This window comes from Eulemur rufifrons, chromosome 16, assembly GCF_041146395.1.
Source record: "Eulemur rufifrons isolate Redbay chromosome 16, OSU_ERuf_1, whole genome shotgun sequence".
NCBI classification, from domain to species: domain Eukaryota; kingdom Metazoa; phylum Chordata; class Mammalia; order Primates; family Lemuridae; genus Eulemur; species Eulemur rufifrons.
The window spans coordinates 14,481,552-14,501,082 of record NC_090998.1 but is presented as its reverse complement, the minus strand read 5'-3'; the positions used below and the strand labels follow the sequence as shown (position 1 = coordinate 14,501,082).

Genomic DNA, 19,531 nt, shown 5'->3' with positions numbered 1-19,531 from the left:
TCATGTAGCAGGTGGTATTTGAGCTAAGCCTTAAAAGATGCCCAAGGTTGCTATAGACAAAGACAAGAAAGCAGAAAAAGAGAGGATGTCATAAAATGAGCAAAGGTGACAGCAAACACCAAGGGACATCTTAGGAACAAGTTGCTCAGTTTGGCTAGAAGATTGGTTACATGAGGAGAAAGAGTGAAAGGAAAGAATAGGAAAGACAACTAGGACTAGAGTGAGGACAGCTATTTAATGAGCACCTACAATGCATAGATACTATACACAGATAATTGCTGGGTATTTTACAAGGATTTTCTGATTAAATCTTTATAACAATTTACGAAAGAATTGTCATCACTTGTATGTTACCGCGAGGAAATGATTTATGCAGGGTCACACGGTTAGTTGGAAATAGTAATAGTAATAGTAGCTACTTTCATGGAACATTTACTGTACACCCGCCCTGTGTTAGCTAGGTCCTCACGGGGCTTATCTCATTCAATCCTCACTACAACTCTATAAATTACTTTCCATGATCACCCACATTTTATCAGATGAAGAAGATGAGGGCTAGAGAGATGCAGAGACAAGTAAGTGGCAGATAGAGCAGAAGGCACATTGGGTCCCCTGACTCCAAAGCCCACCTCTTTTCCACTCTCTCATTATGACACCATACAATCTGGGACGCATATGAGAGGGACAGTGGCTTAATTCCGTAAGCAATGAGAAGCTGCTGTGTGTTTTCAAGATGAATGAGAACCGCAAGCTGAACTCGAAGAACCCACTGTCGGGTGGAGGAAGAGGACAAGCCGGCATTCCTGTTGGACTCTCATCCTCACTCATCCTGTGCCCCAGCCCACGTTCATTTCACCTGCCCCTGCGTTGCTGTCCCCAAACAGAACAAGCCCCAAAACAACTTTACATCGTGTTCCCTTCGGTTTATCTTCTCTTCCTTTTGATCCCATTCTTTCTCCCACTCATTCATCAATTACCAAAGGACAGAGAAAGAACCCCGGTGGGAACTCCTTTCATCCTCTCAACAAAATAAAGGTCTCTTTCAAAATTCCATAATGGCAGGAAAAAAACAAAGTAGGATTATGAGAAAACAGGAAACGCAGAGAATGATAAATTAGAAGAATCAGAGTCACAGGCGAGGCCAGCAGGATTGAGACAAACACTGATTACAGAACTGCTTAAACGAACGCCAGCAGGCCAGGCTGCAGCAGATTTCCGCACCGGCCCGACCCACATCTGGCTGTACTTCTTCCATCACAGTCTTATCACGGAGAAATCAGATGTGGAAACAATCTCTTATTTCACAGCTTGTTCACTTCTTAGCTTGATCAGCAAAGGCAGGCTCTGCACTATCTTTCCTTGGTATCCTCTCTAAACTTCCTTCATCCCATTTCCATGGTTTGCAATGGTTAGATAATGAAACAAGGGAGAGGAATTGCAGAGTTTCTGATCTTTTCCATGAGGAAGAGATTTTTTTTTTCTCACTGACAGAACCCTGGCTGAAAAGATTGCCTTTCCTATCCCAAGGATTTCAAAGCACATCAATGTCCAACTCAAATGAATGAAGTTATTTGACTACAGCTGGGAAATAGCAACAGACAGGGCCTAGTGGCAGGCAGTGGTTTGAATGGGGCTTTTGCAAGGCATCTTGCAAGCAGTTTGCAGGCCGAGGGGTGGACTTCCAAGCACCAATCAGTCCTGGAAGCACCACTTGCAAAATTGTGTTAAGAACAAAGTGTTCCTTCAGACACTGGATTATATAATTTCTCTGTCATGTTTATCCATTTCAAGGATAAAATAATCTAGAAGCACAAAATAATGCAGGTCTATTCTAACTCTTCTGTTTAAAAAGATAAATGATTTGCTGAACGGTCACACAGCCATTGGGTGGCAGTGTCAGAACAAAACTGAGTGTTAGCCCCTTCCCACTGGACAAGGACTTACAGATTCAAACCCTCCCACGTTTTGCATTGTCTCCTCTGCTTTGGTTATCACCAGCAATCTATTCCCCAGCTACTGGGAAAAAAGAAAAAAACACTAAGCGAATGGGGTTGAATCCATCTTTTTTGAAGTAACATTTATGTGTGCATGTGTGTGTGAATACTTCACAATATTAATATTATACATGCCAGCCATTAAGCTAGGAGCTCTACATGTATTGCCTTGTTTAATCTATTCAAGCAGTCCTCTGGGTTAGCGTCCTCTAAGATTAAATGAGCACCTACTATACCACAGGCACTTATAACCCCCACTTATATCAGTAAAAAATGTGAGGCTCCGGAGTTTAAATAACATGTCAAATGTCACACATGTAATAGGTAGCACAGCTAGAATTCTAACTCAGGTTTTCTTATCCCCAAAACCACATCCCTCAGCCAGAGTACTATTAACCTTTTAAAGAGCCTGTCTTTAGAGTCCAGTCTAGGTTATGTGATGACTGTTTGCCGGAGAGGTGCCAAAAGTATGGAGGGCGTGCAGTATCACGACGGAGTAAAGCTGGGGACAGGCTCACTTGCCCCCTCACCTATTTTTTTTTTTTTTTTTTTTTGGTTTTGCTTTGAGAGAGCAAGAGCAGAGCAGATGAAATGGATAAATGGATACAGGCTGGAGTACAAAAGGAACTTGGTAGATTGGATTCCTGCAGTTACCAGATTTTCTTTGAGTTAATCTCTTAACCTAAATGTAAAATCACCTTAAGACAGATTTCAATTTCCATTTCAAGGAAGTACCCTTGGATTAAACAAAAAGTCCATTCAGATACTCGCCTCTGGCTGAAGAATTCCAAAGAGCATATTTTCATTTCTTATGTCAACTTTAAAAGTCGCCAGCTGTTTTTGACTTCTTTTAATAGTCAGTGTTATCGTTATTATGTTTACTTAAATTTTTCTTGAATTACTCTCTGTTTTTGCTTTGAAATACAGTGTTACTTAGAATAGAGCGTTATTGCTATCTTTCCTAAAACTTATTTGTATAACTCCTAACAGTGCTCTCAAGTTCTCATGTACCGTGATATAGTGAACTAAGCTATCATCCTCTCTATCCCCTGCGGGTCTTCACAAGTAGTAAACAGACCCCCTGTCTGCTTCCATCTCATGCATAAAGACATCGTGTCATCCTTCTCCTATCCCTTCTCTTCACCACTCCTACTATTAAGATCCCTGTTTCTGCCAGTCACCAGTATCTCCTTTAGTTCCTACAACTTACTTGGCCCCATTTCTTGGGAGTGTAAGTTTTCTGAATATGGGAAGGAATATTTTCATTTTGGAGATTTGGAATAATGAAAGGAGACTACCAGGATGTGGTTGAGTGTGGGATGACAGTAGATACAAAAGTGTGCCTTCCTCTCCAGCCGAGGCCATTGTACCATGGGAGAAATTCCTCAGCCTTCATCTTCATCACACCCCATCCAGAAAAAGCAGCCAGAGTCTGATGAGTGAACAGCCAGACTCTCCTAACTTTATCTCAAGCCAAAACAAGAGACATAGACTCCACTCTCTGTTGGCTTTGAGTTTAAGGAGCATTTTATAAATTGGGCCTAGATTTCCATTTTTGCTTGAGGTCTAAGTAACTGCAGAAATTGTCTGTGTAGGCACTGGCAGATAGCATTCCCAACAGACCAAACCAGAGCTAGTGTCAGAGAACAGTCAGCAAACACGAGCATTCATAGATCAGATAAGACTCGATGATTCCTGAAGTAAGCTGAAAGGTTTTGGAAAGTAACATATTTGAGTTGGGGTTTGTTTGAGCACACAATTTAGTGTACAGAGTACTGGTTAGAGAAATAGGGGACATAGGTTCCAAAACTAAATCCATCCCTTTCTCTGTTTTTATAAGTAATTTAATTTTCTGGGCTTAAATAGCAATATGTGAGCATTTAATTGAAGAAATTAACATTTTATATATGTATATTTTTGTATAATTTTATCTTTAGCTCTGAACGTGGGGACTCAAGGAATTCGGCAGACACAATCACAAAATTATTCTAACAGGTGTCAGAACCTGGGGGAATATTGCATGATTGTATCATGATTAAAACCATGTTATTTGACATCAAACCTCCCTGTGTTTGAAGCCTATATTTTGCCACTTAGTTGCTATGTGACCTTGGATAAACTATTTAACCTCCCTGAGCCTCTATTTTCCTATAAACAAGATATGGGTAATTATACTCAGTTTATAAGATTATTATGAGAAGTAAATAACACAATGAATAAAAGTAATTATCAGAGAATCTAGTATACAGCAAGCATTTAATGTACGATAGTAGTACTTTGAAAATTGCATAATTTTTATTTGATATTTGTTATCTTATTTAAAAATTGAAGCATTTAATAAGAAGGAAAAGGGTGGAGGAAATAATCAGTAAAGGGAAAAAAAAAAGAAAACTCCAGGTGTTCCCAGCCAGGGGCTCCCCACCGCTCAGGCTTCTCCACCTTTATTTTATTAACATTCAGGCGTCTCCACTTTTCCTTAGAAGTTTCTGCCCATGACTCCCCAGATGCCCCTCCCATGGTTGAGTCTGACAAACATTTATTTTCACTTTGCTCAGCTAAGATAAATTAAGAAAATGAATGAAGGATTCCATGCTTGGGAATCTCTGTCAATTAAGAAATCTGAGCCGTAGCATCCATTCAAGGGGCTTCCCCTGAAAGAACAGAACTCGGAGGTCGGCACTGTCCCATGAAGTTGGCTGGCTCTCATTGTCCTTTCATGTCCTAGAAAGTGATTTCTGTTTTTATCTTCAGGGCTGCTGCTTCCTAACTCTTCTCTTGTTTGCCTTCTTCCTTTACTGGCAAGGGTAAGGGTATTAGTGCTGCCAGTAAAAAAAAAAAAAAAAATGAAATCATAAAACCAACATTCTGTAAATAAAGCTGAATCTCATGGAACAGCAAAAAAAAAAAAGAAAGAGGAGAAAAAATCTGACTGGAGCCAGGAAAATTCCTCAAAGAGACAAAATGCCTGGCCATCTGCAAAAGAGTTAGTTAGAGAAAGGATAAGCAAGGACAGAAAGAGAAAGGGTGAAACTGGTACGGAAATAGGTTAACCTTATTATTCCTGTGCCATTATTTTATAGAAATACTATAGAAAGTATAGAAAGTATATTTCTATAGAAATACTACACCCTTTTGGTATGCCCTCCAGAAAATATAGTTTTCTGATAAGCTTCTCCCCACAATAATTCCTGGAAGCTCTGCCAATGTTCCCCTCCTCCATTCTTTCCACAAATTCAGAATCACCTGAGCTTGTCATCAGTGTTCTTCTCAATGCCCTGGAAACAGAGATGCTCCTGAATGCCCGTAAGAAAAGGTCATCCCAGTGAGAAAGCTTATCACTTGGTCTTCTCTAAGGCCAGTTGGCTGCCTAAACAGATTTATAAATAAGAGGAGCCACTAATTAAATTTGTGATCTAAGAGCACACTTGATGCATGAAAGTAGGGCTCATATCTCTATTTTTCTTCACTATATTTTCAGCATAGAGTTGGCACTTAGTAGATCCTCAATACATTTGTCGGATAGATGGATGGATGGATGGATGGATGATGAAGCCAGGAGACTCCTTCTGGCCCTGGCAAGCCTGGTCATTCTTCTCTTCTTCCCCTGAGAGCAAGTGGAATAGGAGATCTTGTTTTTCTCTGTGGCTTCTGTTCCCTGGGTTACCATATTGTGAGGAGATTCCTATACAATTTAAAAAACTGACAATCATATCACTGTCTCATATTTTTGTTGTCACTTTGGGGAGTGCTCTCAAATATTCTCTCCACTAAATAAGTCTTGTCTTTTGTTAAGAGAGTTATCTGTATAAGTGTCTTTCATGATTATTTAAAATCCACATATCAGTCAGAGCTTCAAGCTTCATGTGGTCTAGTCTTAACAATATATCCCAATTGAGAAAATGTGAACTAGCAGCCAGAGTTAACTTTTAAAATTTCAATATTTTCTTGCAATTCTCAAACAGTGTTTTACAATCTCAATCCTATTCCTAACCAAAGCAACTCTTACTTGTCTTCTACCATGTCACACTTTTAATATGTCTCACCTCCTACAGCTGCCTCAAAGTTTTTCTCTCTGTAACTCAATCTCTACCTAAAAGTCACCTAGCAAACCAAATCTGCAAGACTCTCCTCATTTCTCCTTATCCATTGTTTTGTTCTACCTCCATTCTTTCCTTCTCTCTTCTCTCAGATGAGCCAGTCTTTGTCCTTTCCAATGCAAAGCCCCTATCCCTACTTTATGAGTTAGTACAAGTCCTCATCATAAAAACGTATGACTGCAGTCGGCATCTACAAAATTGTCTTTGAGATTGGGAGTGACGTGAGAGAAGAGAAAAAGAAAGGCTCTGGATTCTCATACATGTTAATAATTTTTATGCATCATATATGAATGGTATTTAGCATAGAAGAACCCAAGAATAGATGGAGAGCAGTGGACAGGAAAGACAGATGAGCAGCTGGTGAAAGACAGCTCCCACAATACAGTGTTAGCCTTGCAAAAACCATGATAAAGAGAAACACTTAAAAATTTAAGGCATCCAATGAAAGCAGTAATAAAAACTACTTGTGATAAAAGGTGAAGCTTAAGCTAGAAGAAGAGTAAGATTTCCAAGTTGAGTTGCCGAGAATGTAAAAATAAACAAGCAATCATGATATCCTAAGGCTTAAAGATCACAGTTGCCATTTGAATTTGGGGGTGGAGGAGACATCTGGAACCTGCCTGGAAAAGACAGTGCTAATATGCATTACAAAGCACATGTTTGTAGCAGGAAAAGGCAGGGAATTCTCTTTAATTCTGGAGATGGGGTGGGGATATGAGTAGCCTACTCATTTTAAGGGTGAAACATTGGAACTAAACTTGTTTGATGTTATGTTAATTGGAGGTTAATGACTAAGCTGAGTACACATAAAATGTTTATCCATGGCTAGCTTGTTCCCCCAAAACCATGCAATGTAGTAAACTGGCTTTTGCTCTTTAAATTATTTATTGATAATGTAATGATTCGAGTGACTCATCTTGAGAAAAGGACACTGTAGACAACACTGGGAAGAATTTTGTGATTTAAAGAGGGGAACAACCACCAATCTCATTAGTGGAAACTGTGATGGTTGAATTTATCAGAGATGAAGATATATTGTCTTCTTTTGGGGGTCCTTGCTAAGATTTGATCACAAAGAATCTATCACTTAACATGAAAAAATTTGGAGGGTAAACCTGAATTTTATTGATCCCTCAGAACTCCCTAACCTTTCAGATTACAACAGAGCTATTTCCTTTAACAGGGAATCCTTTAATATTTATAAATGTTCTTCCCAGGTGGGAGTGAGAGGGAAACTGTATCCCAATAAGACAGAAAGAATGAAGCACGAGGCTCCACGCAGTTGTTCATTACCGTTCCTTGCAATACGTCAGTATTGAAAAGTACACCCACCCACGTCCATCCCAGCCCTGTCGCTCTTCCCAGCCCAAGGGTCAGCAGTCCTGAAGCTGTAGCTCTTCTACAGTCTGCTGCTCTGAGACTCAAGTCTATTGTCTGCAAAGAAGACTCTTAGATACCCAAGACATACCTGATAGGAAAGGTTTTCTCCTGTAAGAAAAGAACGGGCACTTGTGCGCTTGAGGGTAGAGTCGAAGTGCACGCTTGTGACAACCTGTTTGAGGATACCTTACAGCTAAAGAGCACAGTGAATACTTAGTAGCTATTATTCACCTCCTTAGGGACATGTCTTGTTTGTCTGTAGATCCTCACAGCACCTAGCGCAGTACGTTGCATCTGTCTCATCTGCCACTCACTAAAAGCTTGTTGAATTAGTTAATTATCAAGACAAAGCCTTCAGAAAATGAGAGAGGAGTATCCTCCTATCCTTGCCGCACTTTATCCTACCTAAGAGAGCATTAGGGCACAGATTGGGACTAACTGGATGGGCAAGTTACAATGGAACCAGTTAAGGAAACAGAACTCATGTTGCCACCGGACATCTCTACCCCAATGAACCCTTGGAAAAATGCCAAAGGTGCACCAGGCAAATGCCTGATTGGTCTAGGACTGATAGTTCAGCCCTACTGGGCAGATGTCTAAATTATAGCCAGCATAGAAAGTGAACTCCTTTCTCCCCCAAAACCTCTTGTCAATTCATCAGGGCAGCGAGCAGAACACTGCAGCTCTGTCTGTGGACCAAAAGGCCCACAGTCAAGGCCAGGGGGGTAGGTCAGAGAGGGAATTAGAAAGGCAGACACGTGTTTGTGGCAACTCCCTTCTCTGCGGACCTTTGCCCAGGTCTGGCCCCAAACATAGGGTGGCCACAACGTCTGTACCAGGGCAGCATCCTGCCGTGGCACAGTCCAGTCCAGGAGTGAGGGAAAAGTGCCCACCCAGAGTAGATAATATCTGGAAGGAATGCCTGTTTGGGAAAAGTCCCAGTGCTAGCTCAGTGCCAACCCTTCCCCACCTTCTCTGGCCCCCTGCCACTGGTTCCTCCCCTCTCAGCTGCTCTGGTTCTTATAAAAACCTCACAGCCTTCCACCAACAGTGTGTAGGAGCCTCTCTCCCGACTGCTGCTACTCGGGACCCTGAGACTGACCCGCAGGACAGACAAGAAACCATGAAGACCCTGCTCCTCCTCACCACCCTGGCTGCCTTAGTGGTGGCGGCTTTGTGTTATGGTGAGAAACTTTTCCCTGCCATTTCTCTGAGTTTTCTTTTCTGCCCCTAACTTCAGTTTACTTTGATTTTTCCTCTCCCCCCTCCTCTTCTTCTTCCTCCTTTCTCTGCTGTAATCTTAAAATACCATTAATTTCACATTTCCTGGTCTCCACAGACCCTGATCTGTCCCATCAAGTATTTTTTATATCCTAAATATATAGATTTTTGCAAAACTTAACAGGCAAATGCTTTCAGTGGTAAGTCTCTGTAAACCTAGAAACTCAGATATTTCAGAAAGAAGATATCAGATTCCCAGCCCCTGCATTCTCGTTTTCAAGGATGTTTATTTAGACTTTGATATCAATGGGTGCAGGGTTGAATCACTTTAAGAAAATCAGTTTTCTTGTGAAGAATAAAGTGTAGCTCTTTCTAGGTACCGGACAATGTCATGAACTGACTACATTTGTTCAGTGAACTGATTTTAAAATAGTTTTATATTTGAAAAATTTCAGGAAAAAAATCAGTTTCATAACTTCTATTGTCAGAAAATAAATTTTGCCTGGTTTCTATATGTTGTTAAAGATGTGTTTGTTCAAAGCTTATAAAAGGGAATTTGAAGCAAAATTATTTACTTAATTCAGTCTTATGCTTCAATTACCTGGATATTTTAGCTGTTTTGAAGCACAAATTACATTTACAAACCTAAAGATTATGCTTCTTACTCTTGAAATGATTCATAAATTGTCTGTATCAGAGGATACGATTTCTTCACTTCCTTTTTAACTTTTCAAGCAAATTCACTTGCTTGCAAATATAAGCCTCTTATTCCCAAATCTACCTGTTGTGCTCAGGAGAGTGGTAGAAAGAGGGAAGCTTTTGCCTTGACATCCTTTCAGTTCTCCCTCTGAACTGGCATTGTGCCCAGCGTGAGTTGTCAGCCGGAGCCAGTGGTTTCTGTTGCTGCCAATTTGACAGGGACTCTTAAGAGGCTTTTGGAACCTCCCAGAAGCCTGTCCTGCTAAAGCCCCGCTGAGCAACCTGTCTGTTTCTAGACCTTCCTGCACCTTCTTTGACCCTGTCCTCAAACAGGCCTGGAGTAAGTCAGACAGGAAGGCTCCCTGGAAACTTCTGTGCGCTACTTGAAATGTCTTATTTTCCTTGTCTGAAGACCTCATAGCCCTTGGGAAATTTTAGTCAAGCCTGATCACTACCTCCTTCAACAACAGGGAAACAAAAATGCAGAGAGAGAGCCACAGCCAGGACAGAGCTAGGGAAACGCCTCGTGCATCCTAAGTTCCTGAAATTTGTAATGACCACCTTGCTAAATATATTCTGCACATCCTTTTGACTCTTCCCTCTCCCTCGGTCTCTGTACTTAGACTACAGCAGTGTGTGATAAATAACGATATAATGAATCTTTTCTGTTTAATTCCAGAATCTCATGAAAGCATGGAATCCTATGAAATTAGTAAGTGAATATTTGACTTCCTTCTTGAAATCTCTTACATGAGAGAATCTCTCCCTATTTTTAAATAAACAAAATGGTAAGACATATAACAGAGAGGGAAAAAGAGGGCCTCTTTTGGAAAAACTAAAGTAAATTTAAAAATCCAATGCCTGTAAAAATTACTAAATGAGTGATTTTTAAAGCTTGAAGTGATGTGATATGACATTTAAACTACATTCAACATACTTAGAAGCCATAAAATTTCATTTGGGGATTTTGAGTTGGCACCACACCAACCACACAGATGGAAAACAAGCAGTAATGACAAATGGCAAAGCGGGGAATTGGAGGCCGAGTCGGCTGGGAGACCACAGGCGTCAGCAGTGAGTTGAACGCTGCAGAGTATGTGGACTTAGACAGACTGAGGATGGGAGGAAACGGCATATCACTCTTGTTTTTAATTCATTCATTATTTTTATAGTGTTTAAACTGCTCATTTACTGGCAATCTAAAACTATGCTCCACAAGTCCTCACTCAGGACAGAGAGAATTTCTTCTCAAAAGGAATTAAAAACACACCGCATAGGGATACCAAGATTAACAAAGGCAAAGTGATTGCTCTAAGGCAAAACACACAAAAATGGCTGTGGCCCATGTGACAAGTCTCCAAGACACATAGGTGGGTTATTGGCTTCTCGGGATCAGGCAGGTTGTGAAATCGATTTTATATTCCCCTTTGATTGCTGCCAATCTCTGGTTACAGGAAATGCATGAATTAAGGAGCTTTCGCACATATTTGGGAATACTCATGGAAACATTTTCAGCTACCGTTCTCCTAAAACTGCATTTATTTATTTTCTATTTTAAGATCCCTTCCTTAACAGGAGAAATGCTCATGCCTTTATCTCCCCGCAGCAGAGATGGAGAGCTAAAGCCCAAGAGAGGTGGGTAACACACCTTCATTTTCCCCAGTAGACCACAGACCTGCATGGAGTGAGAAACAGGTTTTCATCATATACCTCATTTCTAATTGTATCTTAAAACCAAAGAATTTAACAATTATAGTAAACTGAATTTTTAGAATATTTTGTGAAAGACCCAGACAGGAGAGGGAAGGAGGAGGGAAAGAGGACAAAAAGAAAACTTCTATTCTCATTAAAAAAATGAACAACTTCCCTGTTTTGATTTCTCTCCCTGTTCTTCAAATATCTCTTAATATTGGGAGGAGTTGGGGGGGGGGAAACGTCTCTCCAATATTTTCTAATGCTTTCTTTTTTGTTTTTTTTTGGGGGGGAGTTTTTGGTTTGGGTTTTGGTTTGGTTTGGGTTTTTTTTTTTTTTTGGTCCTTTTTTCTTATTTCTCCACTTTCTTGATGTTTCTCAATTTTGGCCTCTTTTCCCACTTTCTAGGGTTCGAGAACGCACCAAGCCTGTCTATGAGATCAATCGGGAAGCCTGCGATGACTACAAACTTTGCGAACGCTACGCCATGGTTTATGGATACAACGCTGCCTACAATCGCTATTTCAGGAAGCGCAGAGGGGCCGAATAAGACTGGAAAAAATCTCCTTCTTTCTGGAGGCTGGTGCCTGGTTTTGTAGCCCCCCTGCAGTAGCACTGCTGAAATATATAGACTCATATACAATGCTTGTTTCCTGTATATTCTCTTGCCTGGCTGCACCCCTCTTTTCTGCTCCAGATTGATAAGTAATGAAAGTGCAGTGCAGTGAAGGTCAAAGGGGAGTTCAGATGTGTGATTATTACATAATAAATGTCTGGTTTGATACTTTCATTTTGTGAATCTGATTTCTTATGGGAAAATGCTGAGATATTTAAAACATGGCCCACCGAACCCAGAATAGGAGATTCTGTTCATCTCGTGTCTAGTGTTGATTAGAAGCATAACTACATAGAAAGAATGAAGCTTAGAAGGCACTCACCCAGTCGTAATTTGTCTAGACCCATTCTACCTTGGTATCAGTGAATGATTGCTTCCTATTATGTGTTTTCCAGGATTTTCCAATTGTAAGTTGTGGCAATTATAGGGCTCACCTCATTTGTTTCTCGTCTCATGCATCAAGGTAAAAACATCTCTGAATCAAGGTAATCCAGAAAAAGGCAAAACAGGAGGAAAGAGGGAAGAAAAAACAAGGGACAAATGGAAAACAAGTGGCAAGACATTAAACTATCAATAATGGTTTATAGACTTAACCATATCAATCAATAATCACAGTATATGTAAATAGTCTAAACAATCCAATCATTTTTGACTTCTGCATGTGTTATAGATTCCACAGCACATTTTTTATTATTCTTGCTTTAACTGTCAATTTTTTTTAAAGTTTTGATAATGAGAAAATATCTCGTATATTTACCCATGTAGTTTTCAGTTCCAGTATTCTTCATTTTTCAATCTTTCCATCTGGTGTCATTCCCCTTCTGCCTGAGGACTTCCTTTAACATTTCTTGTAGTGCAGGTCTGCTGGATTCTTTAAGTTTTGTATATTTGTATTCTTTTTTTGTGAGATATTGTCACAGTATATTGAATTTTAAGTTGCCAGATTTTTCTTTCAGTTCTTTTAAGATGTTCCATTACCTTCTAGTTTGCAGTATTTTGACATAAAATCTGTTGTAATTCTTATCTTTATTCTTCTGTATATACTGTGTCTTTTATCTCCGGCTGCTTCTAAAATTTTTCTTTCTATCATTAGTTTTGACGAAGTTGATTATAATGTAAGTTGGTTTGGGTTTTCTCATTTTTCTTGTTCTTGAGATTCATTGTCCTTCTTGGATTGCACTAAACTTAGAAAATTTTCAGCCATTATTCCTTCAAATATTTTTCCTCCCTCATTCCTCCTCTCTTTTGGAGGCTCCAATGGCATTTACATTTGGCCACTTAAAGTAATCCCACAACTCCCTGACGTTGTTTTCATTTTTATAAATTGTTTTTCTCTGCGTGTTTCATTTTTGACACCTTCTATTAATGTCATCAGGTTCATTAACTTTTTCTTCAGCAATATTTAATCTACTATTAATCTCATCTAGTATATTTTTCATCTCAGACATTGTGGTTTTAATCACTAGAAGTTTGATTTGGGTGCTTTCATACCTTTCATGTCTCTACTTATCTTTTTTAATGTCTTTGATAGTCATAATAACTATTTTAATGTCCTCATATGCTAATTCTAATATCTGTTTCAGTTATAGGTTGGTTTTGATTGATCAACTGCTTGTATGGGTCATAATTTTCCACTTTTATGCATATTTGAGTATCTTTTATTTGTTGTTAGACATTATAAATTTTACCCTTTTGTGTGTTGAATATTCTTGTACTTCTGTATGTATTACTGGGCTTTGCTATGGGATGCAGTTAAATCAGTTGCATAAGTCTGATCCTTTTAAGTCTTGCTTTTAAAATGGGACTAGAGAAGTATTTTACCTAGGGGTAATTATTTCCCCAAACTGAAGCAAGGCCTTCCTGAGTACCGCACCCAACATCCCATGACTAGGTGGTAGGAATAGGCGATAATCGCAGCCAGCCACCGTTACCTCTGTTCCTCTTGGATGGTTATTTTCCCACATGCATGTGCCAATCAGTCCTCTATGTGTCCATGAAAGTGCCCTCCACTGATATTCAGCTCTCTACTCTGCAGTATTTTGCCATGTGAAATATAATCACTATGTTTTTCTAGGACTCTCATTTCCATCTCTATTCAAAATATCCACTGAACTCCATCTTGGTTTCCTCTCCCTGAGCCATGGCCTGTAAACTCTCTTATGGCAACAGGATGGGGCAATCATAGGACTCACTTTGCTTGTTTCCCACATCATAAGGATCACCATCCCTAATTGCTTTACATCCAGTGTCTTGAACAATTTTTTCGTACATATTGTTTGTTTCTTCAGTTGTTTCTGAAGGAAGGATGAGTCCTATTCCTGAAATTTTATCTTGGCTTAAATCCCATTAAATCAGGCAGGACTACTTTAAATGGTTATCCCAGCCTCAGAGTTGCCTCATAAAATTGACTGAAACATTTATTGCAATTACATCACAGTTCAAATGCTCACCCTGCCTAGCCCTACTTCCGTCACTCTCTCATATGTTGTTCCCCAATAAACCACCTACACACAAATCTCTGAGTCTTAGAGTCTGCCTCCCAGAGAACCAAATCTATGATAGTCATTCAGTTTGTAAATAGTGAATAGAGGGACCAGGGTCTTCTAGCTCCAGACCTTTTGTTTTATCCACTATACAATTCATAGTTTCTGAGTTGGCAAAGAGTTCAGCAATAATCTAATTCAACACCCTTGATTTTACAGTTGAGGAATTCAGAGCTTAGAGACTAAGTGACTGTCCTGAGGTCAGGCAACTCTATTCTCTTGAGAAATTTACTTGTATTGGACTCATAAAATCTAATTTCTGAAGCCAATTTTTAAAGGGATGTATACAAACAGCCCATATATTTTTACCAACTTCCTATTGTATAGGGTCACACTTTCTAATCTAAGGAAGCTATTTTTAATGTAGTTTCCACCTCAATCAAAATTGTACCTATCTACTTTCTCAGCTCTATGATTTGTTTTTATATATATATATATTCCCTTGTTTTTCAGAACTAAAACACATGAACCAATATATCACAGGTCTTATTTTCTTCCCTTTTCCTCATCTTGGTAAGACTATTCATGGAGTGGTTCATCTTGAGAACCAAGGAGTATTTAAACATAGGCAGAGTGCTCTGCCATCATCCCATAAAAGCAATTTAGTATCTTAGAAGAGTGTTTGGGAATAAGGACTTTGGAGCTAGGCCTCCTACTTTTTAATCCCAGCTCTAGCACTTAGAACTGTGTCAATCTTGGGCAAGTTAAGGAGCTAAATTTATATTCACTGGGCCTCAGTTTACTTATCTGTATTCTAGTACTTACCTCAGAGTTTTTGTATGTAAAGTGCAGAAAACATTATCTGGCACACAGTAAGTGCTCAATAAACTTTAGCTATTTCTATTATTATTTTCTCTAGTGTGATGTATTATTACTATTACCATACTCTAATTATTGAAAAGGACAAGATGATGCCTCTTTGGGGATTCCCACTTGTACCCTGAGCATGTGTCATTGCCTATGAAAAGCAGCCAACAGGGCTTACAGCCAAACACTATCAGTAGGTCTCTCCAGCTTGTACTCACTTTCCTCTTCTCTCCTCCAACAGGCCACGTCCAAAGACTAGAAAGTTTAGAATCTTAGTTTCAGTGTTCAACTGAGTTTGGAATTTATACAGTTCAAGTAATTCATACTAGAATGGAGCTAAATCTATATTCTTATATAGTAGTCGTAGCATATTCAAACACTGTTTTCATCCTTACCCTTTCAATGGAGGGAATATGTGAGTATTCTGTTACTCTGTGTCTGAATTCTTCAGTACCTTAATTATCCATCATTAGTCGCCTTTCCTTCAATTCCTCAATCTTAATGCTTCTGGTCCAGTTCCTTGACATAGTACAGAACTCTAATGACAGCAAATTCTATTCTGAACTCATTTTGAGTTAGAACCCTAAAACTTTGCTTATGCCTCTGTTTATCTGTTCATGAACTAGAGTTCTATTTTATCCTAGATGGCCCTTCTCTGGACCCCAGACATTGCTACCTACCTGATTATTCCTAGATGTACCTTCTTCTATGCCTCTTTCATCAGTAAAAATCCTTGACCATTGATGTCAGTTTAGAACAGATTAATCCACTCTGCTTTTCCTGAAAGGATAGGGTTCCTTTGTCCAGCATTTGTTACATGCCCTAAATTACCAAGCATTGTATACTGATATGTCTCCAATAGCTAGACTATATGGGTCTGATGAATAAGGTATGGAAGCAAGAGTGGCTCTACTTGTCATCATTTGTAACCCACATAAGGAATTTATATTTTAAATGCCTATAATTCTAATTTCTGGGCCTGGAGTTCCTGTGACATACAGAGGGAGTATTTTCATCATGAGACATAGGAAGCTCTAGAAGCTTCGCAGTAACTTCAGGCTCTTCATGCCAGGAGATCAACTAGCAAAAACAAAGGAGCCATCTTTCTAAAAGGGGTAATTGATGTTCATCAGGAGAAGGTAGGGCTTCCATGACACAATCTCAGCAGGGAAAATGCTTTTGATATCCAGGTAATCCACTGGAGCATGGCTTGTTATTTCCCTGCCCAATCATAATAGTAAATGGACAAGTAGATCAATCATATTCTGAGAAGCGCATGGTGCAGGAGCTCACAACTCTCTCCCTTGCCAAGTTAGACACTAAGACCACCAGGTGTGCTAGCTACGAGTGAGGGAAATCTAGAATAAGTAGTTTTTAAGACAGAGACAATGAGTATTATCAGTGGCCTTGTAACCATCTCCAGAAATAGGCACTTTACTTTGTCCCACCAACCTCCATAAGTGTTCTGGCTTGCCCCTGGGCGTGAACTATAATATACTCTCAAGCAGAATATATTATACCAAAGGAGAAATTATAGAGCTGGGAAAGAGGACATAATTGTTACACTAACGCTGGGAAATACATTTCCATAAAACAAACCATGGCATCGAGGAAAGCATGACTAGAACTTCTCTATTAAAATTTTTTTCCTGGAAAAGAGACCAATCTGGAGAAACTATTCCTGGCACATTTTGTGTGGAGCAAGTGCAAGTATGGACTATAGTGGATGATGTGATGTGTTGCCCAGATCCTTCCTTCAAGACCAGGGCACTCATTTCCTCAGGTGCTGGAAGCTGATGGCTCTCAGTTGCCTGAGTCCCTTTCCTAAAATTCCCTTAGCTGAGGAGAGTCACCTTGTCCCAACTTGCATCCCTTTCCAGAGGCTGGCCATATCCAAAAACTGGTTAATGCAGACGTATAAAGACTAGCCCCTTTGCCCTGACACTGGCATTTTTCAGTCTTGTGATTGCCTCTTTCTTATCTCCCCTTCCCCTGCCAGCCCCATGTGAAAAATATAGAACCTATTATGGCTTAATTGCTCAGTTTATAACTTTATATATTCTGAGTAATGGAAAAACAGAAGTAGGATATAGTAATCTCTCTTGGTGGTCTCTAGATTCATCCTAGGATTGAAATTGACCCCAGTATTTCTGAATTGAAAATGGAACCCCCTGCCCATCCTCAAGTAAGTTGACACCAAGTATGTTGACCCCATGTTATGAGATTCATCAGTTAATTCCTTTAGAATTAGAAAATGAAGTGAGTGACCTGTTGGGGGTTTTTTCCGTCTCCAATTTTTCTGAATTCAGGCATTGAAAGCTAACCAATAAATAAGAAAGCCACAAACATAAGTCATCTAAGGTTGTTAAAACATGAGGTTAAACTTTGAAAAATACTGTTCAAGAAAAGTGCTCTTTGCTCATTTAGTTAATACAGGAGATTTTTATGGTGTTTGCCTAGAAACCCTCTGCCTCCTTTACTTTGGGTAGAGCAGGACAAAGTTTATCCCTCTCCATTTCATCTGAGAGTAATGACCTCCTTTTGACCGTAAACCTATAATAAATGAAGTAGGAAAATAATCTGCATGCATTTAGATAGATGCTTTTAAACATTCTGAGATAGAATTTTCCTCCTTACAGGGAGTCTTGGAAAAGATCCTAAAGGATAATGGTTTTATACTATAAAGAAAATCGTTAATTGCTGTAACTTAAACCTAGGAGTAGACCTCAAACATGATAGTATTCCAAAGAAGAAATGATTAGACCTATAAGAGGAGATAATTTTTTCACTATACTAGTAAATACACTTCTATAGAACATCCACAGTATTCAGGGAAATGGAACTAAAACTGTAAAGTTTAGGAGCATATGAGCAATCTGTACCTGTTGCTTTGAAGACATAAAAGAGAATTAAGAATTGGAAGAAATATAGAGAAAATTTAGGTCAATGTTTCCCAAATGAGTATTATAAGGAATAATGTTCCGGTCAGTGTGCTGACAAGTTCTGTTGTATTTATACATCTCCTCTTGGAGATTACACATACACACACACACACACACACACGTTTTAATACATTAAATGTAATGTGTAAGGGGTTGCAAGATAATCTGACAATATAATGTTCTTTTCAAAGAGCATTGATCAACATCTGTCAGAACATTGAGAACTCCTAAGCAAGCTCAACCTCTCTTTCTTTCTATAGCATTCCTAGCATGTCTGTAACATTTAATAAATATTTATCATATGCCTACTCTATGCCACACAGTGTGGCCAGTGTAGCAGATGGTCATTCAAGTTGTAGCACAAATTCCAGTGTTCTCTAGGTCAGGTGATACCCTAGTTTTCTTATACTGAATTAATTTAAATATTTTAGCTTAATTCTCTCTCTCAAACAATGTAGAATGAGTCTATTCTACTGACTCATTTTTCTTTTCTTCTTTTCAATCTTCTACATTTCATAGGTTACTCAGACACCTTCACACTACCATGCATCTTTTTCTGAATATGTTCTAGTTTATCAGTGTCTGGCCTCCAGGACCCAATGTGAAGAACAACACATTTTCTGATGATCTCAGATTGCAATTAATTGTGACTGTTCATGACCCAAACCTTGTTGCATCCATGGGGAATCTAAGACTGCATTTGCTTCTATTATGGTTGCTTCTCATTAGTGGCTTTGTTAAAACCTTCAGGTATTTTTAACAGAAACTGCTAGCAAGTATCATCTTCCCCCATGCTGTTCTTGTAGGCATATTTTATCATCTAAATATGAAGTATATTTTATCCCTTTCTAAATGTCATCTTGTTGAATTGAACAGTTGAGACAATTTTGATATTAATTTTATTAGCTATTTCTGGGAGATATGAATCACCTGAAAATTTGGTGAGAATGACTTCATCTATGCCTTTGAATAAAATATGTTGAGATTAAAATATGTTGACCAATAAGGATTAGCAAAAGATACATCCAGAGGAAAGGGCTAAAGGGGGCAGAGTGAGGGAAGGCCTGGGCAGACAGTGCCAGGGAGAGGTGCTTGGTGTTAAAATTCACTTCAAAGTTAATTGTATTCACTGCTGTTGCACATGATTTTCATTAATCTAGTCTGCTATATCTGATATCCCAATGCAGATTCAGGAAGCCAATAAATTCATCACATGATATCTATGATCAATCAGTTGGCTCTGCTAACTTTGTTCCCTTAGCATTCAAAATGCCTAATTAAGCTGTCAGGTGCTACATAATGCTTAGCTAATAAGTATTATATAATCCAGAATAAACCCAGCAACCTGGACCAAGAGGACAGAAGGCAGAGGAAAGTTCATTAAAAGGTTACAGTGAATCAGATGCAATCTCCTGTATGCAATGCTATTTAGAGGATTTCCCAAGCCAGGCCTTATTCACTCCTGACCACCCAGAGCTTTGAGTCCACTTTAGGCAGGTACTAACATATGCTTTGGCATACAGAGATCTGAGTCCAAGTG

At 39.2% G+C, this 19,531-nt stretch overlaps 1 protein-coding gene across 1 annotated transcript; it reads left to right on the top strand.

Moving 5' to 3' along the window:
- The first annotated feature begins 8,534 nt into the window (after nucleotides 1–8,534).
- On the top strand, nucleotides 8,535–11,873 carry MGP (matrix Gla protein). Its single transcript, XM_069490457.1, has 4 exons — nucleotides 8,535–8,655; nucleotides 10,071–10,103; nucleotides 10,951–11,026; nucleotides 11,492–11,873. Exons 1-4 carry the CDS (start codon nucleotides 8,595–8,597, stop codon nucleotides 11,631–11,633), a joined length of 312 nt encoding a protein of 103 aa, XP_069346558.1. The 5' UTR covers nucleotides 8,535–8,594; the 3' UTR covers nucleotides 11,634–11,873.
- The last annotated feature ends 7,658 nt before the right edge of the window (nucleotides 11,874–19,531 follow it).

Excerpts from the sequence above, each read along its gene's own strand:
- MGP (XM_069490457.1), top strand. The coding sequence starts at position 8,595 with ATGAAGACCCTGCTCCTCCTCACCACCCTGGCTGCCTTAGTGGTGGCG. Across the intron at positions 8,656-10,070 it reads GGTGGCGGCTTTGTGTTATG|AATCTCATGAAAGCATGGAA; the intron begins GTGAGAAACTTT and ends GTTTAATTCCAG. Across the intron at positions 10,104-10,950 it reads CATGGAATCCTATGAAATTA|ATCCCTTCCTTAACAGGAGA; the intron begins GTAAGTGAATAT and ends TTCTATTTTAAG.